This window comes from Sitophilus oryzae, unplaced genomic scaffold (assembly GCF_002938485.1).
Source record: "Sitophilus oryzae breed Bouriz unplaced genomic scaffold, Soryzae_2.0 scaffold_562_pilon_pilon, whole genome shotgun sequence".
Lineage (NCBI taxonomy): Eukaryota > Metazoa > Arthropoda > Insecta > Coleoptera > Curculionidae > Sitophilus > Sitophilus oryzae.
The window spans coordinates 482,682-502,209 of record NW_022147154.1 but is presented as its reverse complement, the minus strand read 5'-3'; the positions used below and the strand labels follow the sequence as shown (position 1 = coordinate 502,209).

General features: G+C 30.4%; 1 protein-coding gene across 1 annotated transcript in view; it reads left to right on the top strand.

Annotated features, from left to right (window-relative positions):
- The window catches only part of LOC115887290 (discoidin domain-containing receptor 2-like), a 523,559-nt gene that overhangs the window by 319,055 nt on the left and 184,976 nt on the right, over window positions 1-19,528 (top strand). Inside the window, exon 6 of the mRNA XM_030906681.1 lies at window positions 8,566-8,713. Within this exon, the coding sequence (XP_030762541.1) occupies window positions 8,566-8,713 (148 nt within the window). The remainder of the gene's footprint in view (window positions 1-8,565; window positions 8,714-19,528) is intronic.

Here is a 19,528-nt window from a genome sequence, read left to right as displayed (position 1 = left end):
ATGGAGGAAAATATACCTTATTGAATAAAATTTATACAAATCACTTTACCATAACAAAAAAGTAAAAACATGTCATGGCGGAAGATATTCAGGTGGCATTTCACACATTTATCTATTAAAATCGAGATTAAAATAATAAACTTGCGTAACATGTTATACACGAGATAGAAAGTTTCAATCTCGATTAATACGCAATACGCTACGCAGTCAACTTATTCCTATGCGCAGATGAGCGTCTTCAAGACTCTTCCTTCGGCCAGGGTCACGACGCCGCCGAAGAGGAATCGGCCTACGTTTGGCTAAACAGGCTGGACACGGTGGAGTACGATATTGGCGAGTCTGAATATTTATAAAAATTTGCAAAGTAAAATATGTTGGAAAAATAATTAATCCATACATAAAATCCATACATAAAAGCTCAAAGGGTTTTTTTGTTGCATCCATCCCGCCGAAACCGCTTTACCAATCTTGATGATTCTTTTTTTAAATGAAAGGTATATATGTGTAGATTTGTTATGAAGTATTTTTATAGTGCTTAATGGCTATTTCTTTGTGTAAAACGACTAAATACTAAAACATACCTGAAAAACACCTACACACAATACCTCCAGAAATAAATTAGTTGTCATTGTCAGTGGTGTGTCAGTTAGATTATATATTACGTTTTTAGATATTTTAGAGTGAGTTCATGCCGCCAGCTTTAGATACATAAATATTAGCACAAAGGTTCGTTTAAACGACATTAGTGAATTTGCTACACAAAGCGATTTTAGGAAATTCATCCTCTTAGAGAGTAAAATTATCTCGGAACAGTTTGTTGTATGAAAATTACTTACTATTTGGTCTAGAAGAATGAAATCCTACAAAAAGAATTAGAAGAAATTTTTGAAATTCATCAACCTTTATTTATACACATAAAAATGGGCACAAAGGTAAAGCGAATTTATGAAATTTATACCCTTAGGAGTAGAATAGGGAATGAAAGTTTGCTGTACGAAAATGCAATATTATAACATTATAAACCAGACAGTATAAAATTTTATACAAGGGTTTATTTAGTGACATCATAACGAAATATATCTTCCTCAATTATCCTTCAAAGAATAAAAAATAACCTATAAAGAGAGTACTAGTGCTCTTAATAAATAAAAAAAAGATGAAAAATAAAAAACATCTATGCTCACTAGCTATAAAGAAGTAAAAAATCATTTAAATCAATGCATGAACGATTCGAGGTGTAACGCGAACGTAGTCGCGCGAAAAAGCTAGTAATTTATTAAATTATCTTATTTAACTCATTAATTTTCATTGAAAAGGAATTTTTGTAATTCGCCACTATATTAGTTAAAAACTAAGAAACTCATATCAAATTTAAGTTTTGCGATTTTGACTTATACTTTTTACAAAATCTGAACACGTTTTAAAAGAAAAAAAGTTTTTGATAATATTTGTGTAGATTGACTACAAGTTGTATAACATAAATTTCTACGACCGGTCTACCTAGTGGTCTGCAGCATCGCGTTGTGGTGCAAACGTTGGCCTGTTAATCTGTGACGTGACGCACAACAGCCAAGAAAAACAGAAGCGTGGCTAAGAATTTAATAATTTAAAAAAAAAGTCTTTTAGATACAGTAGTAGGTATTAAAAAGTTTTGTGTTTAAATGGGGTTTGCCTTTAACATTAAAACATTATATCGTAAAGTGTAACTTTCCGTAAGAATTCTTTTTTTTTTGCTTGCTTGTTTTACGGATAGGTGCAATCGCATAATTATTATTGATAATGTTTTATTTAATTTTAACATTAAAAATTATATCGTAAAGTGTAACTTTCCGTAAAGGTGCGTATTCATTATCCGCACGAACGAACGAACGAACGAACGAACGTACGCTAGTGGTCATGGCTGGACGTGGGGACCGCACTGATAGGACCGCATAAAAATGATAAGACTCTATTTCTTCATCCGCGCGCCAGTTCAAATCAAGTCAAGATATTGCTGCTCAAACCTGCTTTTTTGTTTAGAAATCATTGAAGTTCATCGCTAAGCAAGTCAACTATGGAGCAGTGCATAAGGAGTCAGCCAAGGAATCGAGAGACCTGAGTTGCGAACTTCGGCCGGAACATCACTTTTTCTGATTTTTTTAACACTATGGTAATTCTATAGTTTTATTTTGTAGTATAAGAAAAGAACTATTTTGTCCTGTTATATTTTAATCTTCCGTTATTAATATAAATAAACTCGGTTGTTTTAATAAAAGATAATCTTATTCCGCTCAAATGGAGCATTGGAAGAGTCTAGAGATTCACCTGGCCATGATCGTGTTACACGCGTGGTTACTTTTAAAACAGCAAAAGGCATTCTTAAAAAGACCAGTGACAAAGATATGCCCACTGCCTTACTGCAACTTCATAATTAAAATTTACTCTAAAAAAACATAATCAAAAAAACATAATCGCAAAAAACATATTGTTAGTACAATACCTAATTAACATCTCTTAATTACTTTCTCTACTTTTTGAAAATGTAATGGGCTCTAATTGAAAATCTAAAAGTAATATACTTATAGTGATTTACCCCAATAATGTATTTTTAGTGATATACCATATTGTAAACTTCATAATTTAATATTTCTTTAAATGTTAAAAGTTAATTTTCATTGAATAATTTTACTTTCCTACCATTAAAGGAAATTTGAGCTATATAACCCCTTGATGGGTATATTCTGATTATACACCTTCTTCCTTTAAATTTTAAGTGTGTGTGGGAACTGATTTATTCTCAAATACGAAACATCTACACATAAAAGAAGCACAGGTCACTAATTATACACCTCCAACCCCTTGGTATTACTCCACTAATTATCAATAAACTTCACCCTTGGAATCGACTTCTATCACAATTACAATACGTTCATCATCAGTCATTTTACATTTTCTCACTTTAATGATGGGAAACAATAAACTTCCCAACATTTTTTAAATGATGTAACAATTCCTCCTGGTGTATTTCTGAAGTGTTCATTATTAAAAGCAGATATTCTTCAAGTTATGCGAAGTAATAGGTAATGTTTCTGGTGAGACTGCGTATATGTCACCGATTCTGGTTAATATAAAGACTTTTTCTATAGAAAGAGTTTTTTTCTATATTTTCCTTTCAAAATAAGACTAATTTCTTCTTATTCTTTAAATATTACAGTGCTTCCGCGTTATACTTAATTTTCGCTTAAATTAAAAAATCACAATGGAGGAAAATATGTTATTTAATAAAGTTTATACAAATTTCACTTTACCATAACAAAAAGTAAAAACATGTCATGGCGGAAGATATTCGTGTGGCATTTCACACATTTATCTATTAAAAATCGAGATTAAAATAATAAAACTTGCGTAACATGTTATACACGAGATAGAAAGTTTCAGAATCGATTACGCAATACGCCACGCAGTCAACTTGGCCTTTATGCGCGATGAGCGTCTTCAAGACTTTCCTTCGGCCAGGGTCACGACGCCGCCGAAGAGGAATCGGCCTACGTTTGCCAAACAGGCTGACACGGTGAATACGATATCCCTCATCTCTGTTCCTATGTGGAATTCAGAGGCAATAAAAATGAAAATTATTTTACCATAAACATCGCAAACTAAAAACCCAACAAATTTTATAATTGAATATAGAAATAAATTTAGTATTTTTACCTATTATCGTCCAAATCCATGTTAATAGATAATTATTATTTTTAAATATATTTTGAACTGCTGGTTTAGTAATTATTACATTAAACGAACTAAAAAAGTCTTAAAAACTAAACAATTCTGAAACCATAACCTCAAAAATGCAGATCTACCTGCCAGACTCTCTCTTTATTTCTTTTATTTATTCATTATTTTCCCAGTTACGACGGGGCTATGGTGGTGGGCGCTGAACTGAACGAAAGTTGGAGCCGCCAGCGATCATACCTTGTATTCTTAGCAGAAAGGCCATCGTTTAAACGCCTTTAGTGATTTTAGCGACCTCGAAGCGGATGGTCGGAGCGCACGAACGAAACGAACGGCCGTACGCGCCCGGCTGGTCCTTTAATATTTAGTCTAGAAGAATGAAATTCTACAAAGAATTAGAAGAAATTCATCAAATGGGCAGTTAGTAAAAATTTATATAAAACTTGGTGACCTCTGATTTATACACATAAAAATGGCCACAAAGGTAAAGCGAATTTATGAAATTATATTTGGGAGTAGAATAGGGAATGAAAGTTTCATGTGTACGAAAATGCAATATTATAAATATAAACCAGACAGTATAAAATTTTATACAAGGGTTTATTTATGACATCATAAACGAAATATATCTTCCTCAATTATCCTCTCAAAAGAATAAAATAACCTATAAAGAGAGTATTAGTGCTCTAATAAATAAAAAAGATGAAAATAAAAAACATCTATGCTCACTAGTCTCTATAAAGAAGTAAAAAATCATTTAAATCAATGCATGAACGATTCGAGGTGTGACGCAAACGAAGTCGCGAGAAAAGCTAGTAATTTATAAAATTATTTTATTTAACTCCATTAATTTTCATTGAAAAAGGAATTTTTGTATTCGCCACTATATTGCTTAAAACTAAGAAACCTTCATATCAAATTTAAGTTTGCGATTTTGACTTATACTTTTTACAAAATCTGAACACATTTTAAAAGAAAAAAGTTTTTTGATAATATTTGTGTAGATTGACCGCAATTTCACTTCTTATCGTAACTGTTCGTTCGTTCGTCTGTCTGGTCGTTCGTTCGGATAATGAATACGCACCTTAAATCTGAAAGCGGCACGCAGGCGAACGCCTTTGATGTACCGGACCTCGAAGCGGATGGTCGAGCGCATCGAATCGAACGAATCGGTGGCTAGCATGCAGTTCGGTCCCCGTTCAAAAATACCGCACCTTTCATTCGTTTGTTCGTCTGTTCAGTTCGTTCGTGCGGGATAGTGAATACGCACCTTAAGAATTCTTTTTTTTGCTTGCTTGTTTTACGGATAGAAAGGTGATCAGATAATTATTATTGATAATGTTTTATTTAATTTTAACATTACTACTTTTTCAGTGAATCTTTAAATCTGTTGTTTTTTGTTAAGTTCGTTATGTAATACACTCATATTAACACTAATCATATTTTTACGTTTTTATTCATCATTTTCAATGCCCCCCCGGTTGCATCTTTGTGAAGGACTGTGAATTTTTTTAACTAAAAAAATAAAAAAGTTCTAGGGGTGAGCCACTTTTAAACCGCACCCGGTATATTATGTCTATTTAATTTTTTAATCCATTTTTGCTTTTGATCAAATCGATGTGAGAAACTATGAACGCTATGAAGCCATAAAATGTTGTTTCGGGAGAGTTGAATATCCTGGAAAGTTGAGTTATTGAATATTATTGCACCCAAGAACGTCTTAATTACGCTTTCCTTTACGTGTTAACATTTTTTCGGCAATTTTATTAACATTTGAAATTGTCACAACACAACACGATGCCTAGTTCCAGTTCTTTCTCACGTATTTTTTACTACCCGAAACAGCGTGAGTGTTTTATAGTTTCAATTACTGTACTAGGACTAAACTAAAATACTTAAATATGACAAAGCCACGATTTCAATATTATTTTAATGCGATCAGCATGAACTGTAACCGGGACGGCGTGAAATACGCAGCAAAAATTTCTGATTTCTGCCGTATACAGCGCTGCAGTCGGAATTTTTTGAAATCAACTGAAATGTACCAAGCCTATAGGGAATATGTTTCGTAACTGTACTGTCTATAGTTGAGTCTATTTCTATCTTGAAAAGTAAATCAAAATAATTTTCTTTCAAATACAAATTTATTGAATTAAAAATAACTAATGAAAACAAAATGATTTTATTTCACATTTTACTGTATCTCCCAGTTTTCGGAAATAATAAAAAATTCAAGAAATATTTTATGCTTTCTATAGGAGCGTATTTATCTTGAATTATAAATTATAGTAAGCCATTTTCAAAAAAAAGATGGAATTACCGCAAACTCTGTTAGAGCATAAAAATACCTGGTTGTAATAAATTAAGACACAGAAAAATCTCGTTTAATAAAAGACTTTTTCAAACTCGATTAATTATAAAAAACTTTCTTAATGCTTTTTAAATACTTAACAGTGAAATAAATGACTTATTACTCAGAAGCCAACAAAAAAAGTTATGTGCAAATTTAATAACTTGGTCACCTCGAAAATTTATGAAGTCAAAATTAAAAACTTTTATCAAAAAAACCTTTGGAAAATTAATTTATTCGGGGCTAAGAAAAATTACATTATTTAAAGATATATGATGTAAATTGGGACTTTTATGGGTCTTGTGGGCCGTTATTCATAATTGGAAAAAGTTTAGTTCAAATTTATGTGGTTCAAGTATTTTTTAAAATAATATAACTTGTTAAATGTAAGGTCGGTATTTTAAAAACGAATTTTGTCATCAGATTAATGGAACTTTAATTTTTTTTTCTGTTAATCATTTCATCTGTCATTTGGATACCTAGTTATTGACTACAGATATTAAGTATCTTCATAAAAGTCCTCTGGGTATTTCACCACTTGCACTGTAACAAAATCTAGAGTAGTCCCCGGATTGTCTTAACAAGAGGAAACGCTTTTTTATTATTGACATTTTGAGAAAAATGCATTCTTTATAAACATTTTTGTTTGTTCTAAAATGGTTAATCCAGTTTATTCTTTTCCGATGTCCATAGCATTTTAGAGAAAATTAAAAATAAACATGAAAATATAGGAAATATCAAAAGGCGTTATAAAAATCAAGAAACTACTTCATATTTTTTTTATTTTCTCTAAAAAGGTATACAAATTTGGAAAAGTATAAACGGAATTGACCATTTTAAAACAAGCAAAAATTTATATAAAGAATGCATTTTTTGCAAAATGTCAATAATAGAAATGTTTTTCCTCTTGTAAAGACTCTTTATTTTTACTCTCTCCTCTTGTTTTCCTCTTGTATCGCTGGACAGGCTATATCTTTGTTATCTAGAATAAAAGCCTTATCTAGAATAAAATTTGTGTTAGTTTAATCAGCATTATAAATACTCCGAAATAAAAGAACAATTTGAAGTTTCAAATCGATATTAAATGAAACCGGTGCTCCGACGTAGCAGAGCTGTTGCCTCTGAAAATGTTACGATATAATATTCCTGAAATTTGAATATACCGTATACCTTTCGGTGGAGTTTTTTAGGTATCAGAGGTTAAGCAAAACAAACAGGATTCAATTTAAAGCCTAAAACAACACCTTTGTTGATATATAATTTTCAGAAGGAAATGTTTAATATTGCCGTCTAAGGTACGGTGTTTTGATAACCCAAGCTGAGTATGAAAGTTTTATCCACAAGTATTTTTAAAAATAAACATTTATATTCAATGATTCTATCAGGCTGAATGTCCATAGGATATTTAAAAATAATATATTTTTAACATTTAAAACACTGGAGTATATTTTACGTACTGTTGGTTAAATTTATTAGATCCTCTGATTGTTGTCAATGATTTTTTCAAAACGCCTATTTTGTCGGTAATAATAATAGCTTAAAAATAGAGATTAAATGGCCTTAAGTAAAACGTATATAATACTTCTATAAATTACCAAGTATAGAAATTTAATCAAATCGATACAAATATTTTATCTATTTGTAAGCACATTTTAACAAAAAACGTTTTGAATGTCAACGGTTATTAACAGGACACCCATCGCAGTGTTAAAGGATAACTCGAGCGAAAATTCGCTCGAGTACTCGATTATTGATATAACCGACATCGATCGATTATGAACGAGTGAACGAGAGCAAGTGATGAGTTACGAGCGACGAACGCAAGCGATCCTAGAATGAAATAAATTGAAATCCAATTTTAATGTGACATACTCGATAAAAAGCCGAATGAATTTTCCACATACCTACATTGCAGGTAGCAAATTTACACGACGTTATCCGTTACATATCTGAATGACAAAATTTTACAACCTACATCGACAATGCTTTATAATAAACTAAATCCCGCGAATCGCTCGTCGCTTGCTACTTGCCATTCACCAAAAGAATATGTTGTGCTCTGCGCACGCAACTTAATGCTTGGTGTTACAACGAGCGACGCGACGGGCAAAAAACAGTATTTCAAATACGAGCGATCGATTATTGAAATCGCTTGAAAATTGCGATCGATTATTGAAATCACTAGTTCTTGAGTTTCGCTTTAAGTTGGTTTCCACTTGGAAAGCAGAACGGTTCTGGTCCAGTTAGTGTAGTGTTCGCTCCTTTTCTAGCTAGACTGTTGTATACTGCTTATATACTCCTATATATTGCCTTTTACCCCTTGGTGGGCTATTTTCTTTGCCTAATTTGTTCAGCTTCTTTGACTATCTGGAATGAATGGTTACTAAGGTGATCGCTTTTAATGCTGCTTGACTATCAGATATAAGATGACTATTTCTTGATAAATAAATAAAATTAGGTAAGATAATAAGTCGACTTATACTATTTATTGATTTTTTTTTCAGGTTTTAACTGGTAACAGCAATACATACCTGGTAGTACGTCAAAGATTAGAACTGCCATTTGTAGCATCGAAAGTGAGATTTATTCCATATAGTGAACATCCACGTACTGTTTGTATGAGAGTGGAGCTATACGGCTGCCCATGGGAACGTAAGTCTAATTTAATTATTTTTATTAATCTTTAACTGTACCATAGAATCGAAAAAAAAAACGGTGTCAAAGACAGTTGGGGAATAAAAATCTATGATAATTTTGGCGAGGGCCGGACCCTAGACGTCATTACTTGGTCCGTATTCTTTTTTATTTTTAAATGGCGCTTACTGCCTAGTTCGTCTTAAAAAGACTGTAATTTATTTTTATATTGATTAAAAATGGAATTTTTGTAAATAGATTTGTGTGTCTGGACACTTTCTATTATCGTTTTTTAATCTTTCTCTAATTAATGTTAATTTTTGACAAGTTTTATGTCAATTTTTAGTAAATTATGTCTCAAGATTAACCTCGCCAAAATTACCATCGATTGTCAATCCATAGCCGTCTTTGACGCCGTTTTTGTTCGATCATACGGTATTACTTGGAAGTAGCAGTCAAATTTAATTCTACTAATAAAGTAATAATTATTCTACTACTATTAGTAGTTGAGCAACAAACGAATATATTTTTAAAACAATATACAAGGTGGTCCGAACTGTATTCCGGAAACTTCAGCAGCATATTCTGCAGATAAAAATAAGTAAAAAAGTTCGTATAAATGTATAACCTAAAATGCTTAGTTTCGAAGATACAGGGTGTAGAAGTTTCATTTTTATTTCGATTTTTCCAAATAATTTCTGGTTGCGAGTCAATATTTGGATGAAATTTGGTGTCTGGGAGTTTTTTGATATGAGAAATTCGATTTTGATGTCAATATGGCTTATACTTGTAGAAGGCGCCACCTACATATTTTTAACTGGTTTGAAGAGTAATAACTTTTCGTCCGTACCTGTATAAAACTACTAATTAAAAAAATATACATTTACAACGTTTTTAACGTAAAAAAGATCTCTTTATAAAAATCGCTACGAGTAACAGTTCTCGAGATATTTGAAATCGAAATTATCAATACCTGTCATCATTCACAAAAATTAAACATGTTGACTAAATAGTTAATAGATGGAAATCATAAATTTGAAATGTTTTTGTGCCAAACCATCATCAATCATCATATTTTCGAAGAAAATTTTATGATTAATTTAAAAAAATAAACATTTTCCAAATTTATCTAGTCAATTAACTATCTACTCAACATGTTTATTTTTGTCAATAATGAGAGACATTTTTTACGTAAAAAAATACGAAAATGTATATTTTTGCACTCATAACTGCATATCTTTGCAGTTCTATACAGGTACGGACAAAAACTTATTACTCTTCAAAACAGTATGTAGCGCCCTCTACAAATAGGAGTCATAATGACATCAAAATCAAATTTCTCATGTCAAAAAACCAATTTTCATCCAAATATTGATGTCACTTCAGAAATTATTTGGAAAAAATCGAAATAAAAATGAAATTTCTACACCATGTATCTCCGAAACTAAGCATTTTAGGACATACATTTATAAGAAGTTTTTACTTCTTTTTATCTGCAGAGTATACTCCCGAAGTTTCCGGAATACAATTCGGACCCTGTATATTCTAACTACTTATGCAAAAAGAACGTCCTCGTTTATGGAGGCTACCTTATTATCCTTTTTCCATTGGTTGAACAAGGCAAATTCTTTTTGAAGTGAAAATTCTTTACACGCGTTTGGAGTAAAAATTCAAGGCCGTGACACTAGGCCTTGAATGACAGCTGTGAGACGGTCGTAACGCGCAAGAGGAAAAGTGATAGCGGCAGTGTTGTCACAGCTACCCAATTGGGGGTAGACCTACCCATACTCTTACTTTTTGATTTTTCTTTCTTTATAACAAAATACGCAATTCATCATTTAACGTATGACATAAAATATTTACTCCACGTTTAACAATCTTTGTGGTATCCATAGTTCTTAGCACAATAACTTGACGAGTGTAAACATACAATAATTGTAAAATGTTCAATTGCAAGTACTTACAATCAAGTATTTTCGCAAACAAAACTTGCATCGTGTAAACGCCTGCGCCGTTTAAAGTTTCTAGTTCATTTGCCAGCTCAGAATTAAAATTTAGAATTAGTAACTCGCATTTTCACTGGAGGACACTGTCATATTCATTTCAAACCAATAATCAACGAGAATATTCGTAGAATTTAATAAAATTACTGTAAATCACTGTAAATAATGAATTGTTTGTAATTGAACTGTAATTTCTGTATTATTAATCCGGTTAATGATGGAGATAAACAATTGTGATTGATTAAAATTTCATTTTAAGATGAAACTTTTGTTAACAACATTCTGAGAATTCGAATAATGAATTGAATAATGACAAGACAAGTGACATCTGTCTAAAAAAAGACAGCGATTTAGAGTGACAATTTGGTTACGTAAAACAATTTTGATTATTCTAAAGAAATACATATTCTCTGAGTTTGCCTAACGATTAACATTAATTTAAAAATAAATCCCCAACATGAATAATGAACAAATTGTAAGTTTTGGGTTCGTTGAAGGACTATTAGAGCTACAATTTAAAAATATTTTTACAAGAAACAGTGTCCCAAATAAATAAAAAATATCAAAGTTGTATTTTTTTAAATGGAACACCCTGGATATTATTACATTTTTAGTTTCTACGATTAAAATAAAGGTAAATTTGATTAAGGTTTATTACACTTAAACCTTACCGTTTTCAAAATATTTTCAATTTTGTAAAATTGCAGTAAAAATTTTAAGGCTTCCTTTCTCCGAGGGTAACAAAGCTTTTAATGCTAAATATTTACTGAAGTTTATTTATTGGTCAGTTATTGTGTTGCAATAATAAAAATTATACTACCTTATACAGAGTGTCTAAAAATTTATTTTAAATATTTACTACCTTTAAACGGCAATAACTTTTTAATTTAAATGGAACACCCTGTATATTTTATGATAATCAGATACACAATTTAATTGTCTATCAAATTGTATTATGCCATTTTTTACCTATCTCTACAAGTTTCCGTACAAAATGCATTTTCTTGTAATCATTTATCAATATACCCATGGAATACTGACATTTTAGATTATTTTTAAAGATGTACCAAGTTTTTAAAGAGTACAGACACTAATATTGTCGATATAGTTCGATTATTTTATTAAAAAAAACTGTTTAAATATTTGGTAAAGAGGACCAATTAATATGATTCCAGTATTCAAACTGCATTAATTCACTGTTTGCGTTGATTAATAATAATTGCTCCAAACACCAAAAAATTAATTTGGTATGTGTATTAGACAGTCAGTGTGGTAAAAAGTAACAACTTAGAAATGATATTTCATTTTTTGACAAATTAATGTTGTTATAACAACAGAGACGTTCATTTTCATAACTTATTTATTATATTGATTTCTGATTCAAATCCACATTAATTAAGAATAATTTATTAACTATCAAAATTAAGTATGTAATTAATTAGTATTTGGGCGGAAATAATGGTGGTATATTTAATTAATGGTATACTCTTTTATAAAGATTTAAATAGTTTTCTTTTTGCATACAAATAGGCTAGTAATATTATCGTTTTGCTAAAAACGAGAATATTACTAGCCTGTACATTTTGTACATTTGTTGCTTTAAAAATTATCTAAAATGTCAATATTCGATGGGTATATTGATAAATGAGGTCTAAATTATAAGAAAATGCATTTTCTACTAAAACTTGAAGGGATAGGTAAAAAGTTGTATAATACAATTCGATAGACAATTAAATTGTGCATCTTATTCTCCTAAAATATACAGGGCATTCCATTTAAATTAAACAAGTTATTGCCGTTTAAAGCTAGAAATTATTTAAAATAAATTTGTAGACACTCTGTATGAGGTAGTATTATTTTTATTATTGCAACACAATAACTGATTAATAAATTAACTTCAGTAAATATTTAGCATTAAAAACTTTGATACCCTCGGAGAAATGAATCCTTAAAATTTTTACTGCAATTTTACAAAATTGAAAATATTTTAAAAACGGTAAGGTTTAAGTGTAATAAACCTTAATCATATTTACCTTTATTTTAATCGTAGAAACTATAAATGTAATAATATACAGGGTGTTCCATTTGAAAAAAATCAACTTTGATATTTTTTATTTATTTGGAACACTCTGTATCTTGTAAAAATATTTTGAAATTGTAGTTCTAATAGTCCGTCAACGAACTTAAAACTTACAATTTGTAAAAATCTAATCGTTTAGCTACAATACTCCGTGTCGTATGTGGTGAACAACCCTGTATATCCTTCAATTTAATAGCTGTTAATTTTACTATATATATATTTTTTTAGTTAGTTTTCACTTCAAATATGCGGACATAGTGCACACACAATTTTTTTATACCGTCCTGTACTTATCGACTCAATTTTATCAGCTTTTTTAAAATAAGTAAATTCCTTTAATAGCACTGTTTTTAAGTGACTCGAATTTGACGTAAATAAAATTAGAACAACTGCATTGCGTGGATATTTTAAGACATTCTGCAAAAAATTACAATTTTATTATGACTGTAGTAACAATTATAGAATGGAGATTGTATGTGAGAGGGAGAGTTAATCACCGCGACCTTATAGATCTATTGTGTCCTCCTTTCTTGGGTTATAACTCATCTTACAGTCTCAGAACTTTCACAAAAGCCAGTATCTGAGACGGTTTTATAGAGGTTAGTTCTCCATCTCCGATATATTATGTCGTACCAAAGTTTATGGCATGAATGGTTGTCGTCTGGACGCACTTAGTGATTAGGGATTCTGTCGTTTTATTATTATTTTTACCACAGAATCTGCCTTTGCCGTTGTTTTGAGGAGAATGTCCTGTTAAAAACCCCGTGACAATCTCAATGAATATTGTTCTTACTCTTAAATCAATTAAAGTCTCTTTGATTTCTCTCGGTCGTATGTCTGAGAAATTTCTTCGAGTATCTTAGACCGTTGGAGAATTCCCATTCCAGGTTACGGATGGAGCCTTCCAGGTTCTTGCTTTAAGTTGATTTCCACTTGGGAAGCAGAACTGTTCTGATTCAGTTAGTGGAGTGTTCACTCCTCTTCTAGCGAGATCGTTTCCTTTTTTCATTACCTCTTATCCCTTGGTGGGCTAGCAATCAGAGTAAGAGGACATTACTTTCTTTATTTTCTTTGCCTATAATTTGTTCAGCTTCTCTATGCATTCTTTGACCAACTTCAATTTGATGGTTACTGGGTTGATTGTTTTTAATGCTATTTGACTATCGGATAAAATGGCTATTTCTTGATTCCCATAGCTCTTATCTAAGATAAGTTGTTTTCTACCTGAAGATTGCTGGAGTAGGTCCTCGGAGTATTTAGTTTTCGGCCCAAATATTCTCTGTTCCTGCTTTGGATTTGGAAGCATCTGTACACTACGTTATGGTATGGTCTTTTTCAAAGTTCCAATTCTTTTTATTGCTCAATACTACAGTGGGGTGTTTCTCAAAGTAAATACCTATAACTCTCTCTTTACTAAATATATTGTAATACTATAATATAATAAGTTAATGAGCCTTTAACCGGATTATCATACTGGTACGAATCGATATTACAGTTAAATGTGTTTTGTTCACGTATTTACTGAATCATTTCAACTGGAATTTATTTTCTCATTGGAAAAGGTTTTAAATATGGAATATTAAACGACGAAGTTGACGGTAATTAAAGCCCCATTTGATTTAATTGCTTTTTTCCGGCTATAAAAGAAAATATAGAAAACAGACCGTCATCCGGGACCAAATGCTGAATTAAATAGGTTTGATCGAATTTTAAATGCCTCTATTCAAACTTTTGGATACCGTTCGTATCTCTAACATGCAAATTTGTTTATAAATTAGGTTACGGAAAATAGTGGCAAAAAATTCGTCTCGAATTCGAAATTGTCTTCGATTTAAATTTTATTTTGCTTGAGGCTTTATTTCGAAATTTCCATTAAAAACCATTTTTGTAGAAGTTTGTTAGTGTTTTTGAAACAATTTGATTGCCAAGTTTTAATATTTAGCATATTAAAGGCTATAGAAAAATGTATTCTATATACCTATGGGACAAACGTAGAGAAACTTTTTAAAATTGTGTCATTTTTGTTAACGCAGGGACTGAGGCCATTTTATGCATTGTTAAAATTAAAGATACTTAAATAGTTCTTATTTAAATGAAATAATCACATGTCTCACGAAAACTTAAGATTTTATTCAGTTAAATAAGAAAATATAGATACAAAAATAGAGAAACTAAAAATTATTATAAAAATTACAAGTACATAGTTGTTGCTAACCTAATAAAATTAATAATGGGTAGAGTAACCGTGATTAGCTATAAGTTCACGACATCGCTTTGGCATGGAGTCCAATAGTTTTCTCACGGTATCTGGTCCAAATGAATTCCAGGCCTCTTTCAAAAATTCTTATTAAATCTTTCTTATTGCTAATGTGACTTCGCCTTATCCGGCGATCTAGTTCCACCCACAGGTTTTTAATGGGGTTAAGGTCTGGACTTTGGGGGTAAGGTCTGGAAAGTCCATAACCCTAATTTGTTCAAACAAAACCCATTCTTGTAAGACTTTCGATTTATGCTTTGGATCATTATCTTGCTGAAATATCCAGGTTAAATTCAAATTATAATCAGCAAACGGAATCATCACTTTCTTTAAGATGTCCAATACATAGCGATCCATTGTTCCTTCTATTACATGCAGTGGTCCCATGCAATAGCCCGAGAATAGCCCGAGAATAACCCGAGAAACCACACCATGCAAGAGTGTTTTAAAGTTATGTTAAACAACAATCTTTCGATTAACCCTATATAATAAGCCAAGTACAGAAGCTTATAAGAAACTGATTTAAAAAATATAATACATTAAACTAGAGGAAGATTCTTTCGGTTACGTTTTTTTTGGCATCCCAGTGTACATATTACAATGTTTATTCTAATAATATTTTATATAAATTTGAAAAAGTACTCCCTTAAATAGATATCAATAAAAAGAATATATACCCGTTTACCTTAATTTTCTAGATACTTTACAGAATTCGTATTAAACATTCTACGCAGCACTGAAGGTGATTTTGTGGTAGAGTTCAAAGGCATATCGTCGCTACAAAACAGTCTCCGTACCACGCCCCAGTTAACTTTGCACAATATTCAGCGGCATTTACACATTCTTAAACCCTTTTGACGTGCAGAAGGAGAAGTCAGGAGCATAAGCTGTTAAACAATTTAAACGCTTTGTTATCCTTTTGAGCGTACACATAGCTAAGAACCCTTTCTAAACATCTAATGAGACGCGGGCTGCTGCTTTGGCGTAATTCTTACCAAAGATTTACGTATACCAACAAGTTCAAGATTTAGTTGAATGGCAGAGACGGGTTCAAAGAAAAGATTGTACAGGGTGTCCCATTTTCGTGTGTTTTACAGGGTTCCTCATTTATTTTTAGAGGTATAAAGATGCAGTGTTTGCTGGGTGCAATAACAACTCAATACAACTCTCTCGGAATAACATTTTACAACTTCTCAGCTTTATCACACCGATTTGATCAAAATCAAAAATGTATTCAGGCAGTTCGACGAAACAAATGAGTAAACAAAGTGCCCTTTACATAATGAAAAAATCAAATAGGGATCTACTATGAGGATAGAATTAATACAGGGTTGTTCACCACATACGACACGGAGTATTGTAGCTAAACGATGAGATTTTTACAAATTGTAAGTTTTGGGTTCGATGAAGGACTATTCCTTTGACATAAACGGACTTTACATATTCGTAAGATATGAGTAGATATATATTTTTTCAAATGTAAATAAATGTAATCCATAAATAAAATAAAATCACATATTTTCACTTTCAAACTTGATCTATATATAGTATAACTAATTACACTAATTTAATAATTATTAAAGCATTTTATTTCTTTAACTATTCTTACACCTGCATAATAATAAGTCAAGATAATAAGTCAAGATAATTAATATTAGAGGTACAATTTACAAATAATTTTACAAGATATAGAGTGTCCCAAATAAGTAAAAAATATCAAAGTTGTATTTTTTTAAATGGAACACCCTGTATATTATTACATTTTTAGTTTTTACGATTAAAATAAAGGTAAATTTGATTAAGGTTTATTATACTTAAACCTTACCGTTTATGAAATATTTTCAATTTTGTGAAATTGCAGTAAAAATTTTAATTTTAAGTTTATTTACTGATCAGTTATTGTGTTGCAATAATAAAAATAATACTACCTTATACAGAGTGTCTAAAAATTTATTTTAAATAGTTATTAGCTTCAAACGGCAATAACTTGTTTAATTTAAATGGAATACCCTCTATATTTTACGAGAATCAGATGCACAATTTAATTGTCTATCAAACTATATTATACCATTTTTTACCTATCTCTTTAAGTTTCCGTAGAAAATGCATTTTCTTGTAATTTAGAACTTATTTATCAATATACCCATGGACTATTGACATTTTAGATTATTTTTAAAGATGTACCAAATTTTTAAAGAGTACATATACTAATATTGTCGATATAATTCGTTTATTTCATTAAAAAATAAAAAAAACTGTTTAAATATTTGTTAAAGAGGATCAATTAATATGATTCCAGTATTCAAACTACATTAATTGACTGTTTGCGTTGATTAATAATAATTGCTCCAAATACTAAAAAACTGAATTTTGTATGGGCATTAGACAGTGTGGTAAAAAGTAACACCTTAAAAATGATATTTCATTTTTTAATAAATGCTTATTTATAACAACTGAGACTTTAATTTGATAACTTATTATTATATTGATTTCTGACTCAAATCCACATTTATTTATAATAATTTATTAACGAACACAATTAAGTATGTAATTAATTAGTATATGGGCGGAAATAATGGTGTTATATTTAATTAATGGTATACTCTTTTATAAAGATTTAAATAGTTTTCTTTTTGTATACAAATAGGCTAGTAATATTATCGTTTTGCTAAAAACGATAATATTACTAGTCTGTACATTTTGTACATTTGTTGCTTTAAAAACAATCTAAAATGTCAATATTCCATGGATATATTGATAAATGAGGTCTAAATTGAAAGAAAATGCATTTTCTACGAAAACTTGAAGGGATAGGTAAAAAATGGTATAATACAATTTGATAGACAATTTAATTGTGCATCTGATTCTCCTAAAATAGAGGGCATTCCATTTAAATTAAAGAAGTTATTGCCGTTCAAGCTAATAATTATTTAAAATAAATTTTTAGACACTCTGTATAAGGTAGTATTATTTTATTATTGCAACACAATAACTGATCAATAAATAAACTTCATTAAATATTTAGTATTAAAAACATTGATACCCTTGGAGAAATGAAGCTTTAAAATTTTTACTGCAATTTCACAAAATTGAAAATATTTCAAAAACGGTAAGGTTTAAGTATAATAAACCTTAATCAAATTTACCTTTATTTTAATCGCAGAAACTAAAAATGTAATAATATACAGGGTGTTCCATTTAAAAAAATACAACTTAGATATTTTTTATTTATTTGGGACACTCTGTATCTTGTAAAAATATTTTTAAATTGTAGTTCTAATAGTCCTTCAACGAACCACAAACTTACAATTTGTAAAAATATCATCGTTTAGCCACAATACTCCGTGTCGTATGTGGTGAACAACCCTGTATAATGTAATCAATATTAATAGTATATTACTTTTTAAACAACTAATGTTTAATTTTTTTTGGACGTGTTCTTAAATTGAAATAATGTATCTTTAAAAAAATTTGTTACAGTCCAAATAGCCCTAGAGAAAGTTCCAACTAGCAAAACCGGTACATAAAACTATGATCGCTACCGTAGTTGAAGCAGCCGACGCCGAACGTGTTATTACTAATCTAAAAAGTTTTATTAGCTTCAGTAATAAATTATAATCCACGTTAGACCTTCTGAAGATATTAAAAGCTTTACATTTTTATTTTTTTTTAGAATTTCCACAACATTTTTAAATAATATTAAAATACATTTTTTCGTGTACTCGCTATTTAAACCCGTGTATTGGTTTACATAAAGGTTAATAAATTAACCTTTATTAGAACTTCCATACACCAAACACTTTCTAGTAAGTTTTACGAGCATTTAAAAAGTCCAACGAAAAAAATAGAAATATAATTGCACAAACTTAAAATTAACTTGCATCCTTGGCTATATAAAAGCGATCGATAAAATATTACTCTTTTATCGATTACTACAATTAGCGATTACTACAGTATTAATACAATTTTTAAAATAAAAAACGCAAAAATCAAGCGTCGCTAAGCTTGATTTCTATGCATCCGTTGTCCGACGATACGTTGATACGATATTAATTTCATTGGTTGAATTTAAAGGCTTCGATTGGTTAACCGTTTCTAACCGACTGAAGTCTTTAAATTCAACCAATAAAATTAATATCGTATCATCGTATCGTCGGACAACGGATGCATAAAAATGAAGCGTTACACAATGCATAGTCGAAAGCCATAAAGGACAATGTAAACACTATTTGGCGCTATTCTTGCAACGGTCGCGACCCAAAGCTTTTGAAAATTTCGGAGCGGTTCGGCTTTTTTCGGAATTATATCGCCAAATATTATTTATTCAAATTTATTATTATTTTCTTTTAATTTTATAAATAAAATACAGTGTGTTGCATACAAGAAACTTTATTTTATATAAGGACATGTATGAAATACCAATGGAACGTTGGAAACCGACATGGGAAACCGACGTGACGTTATGCCACGATCCACGATGGTTTTTGCAGTTC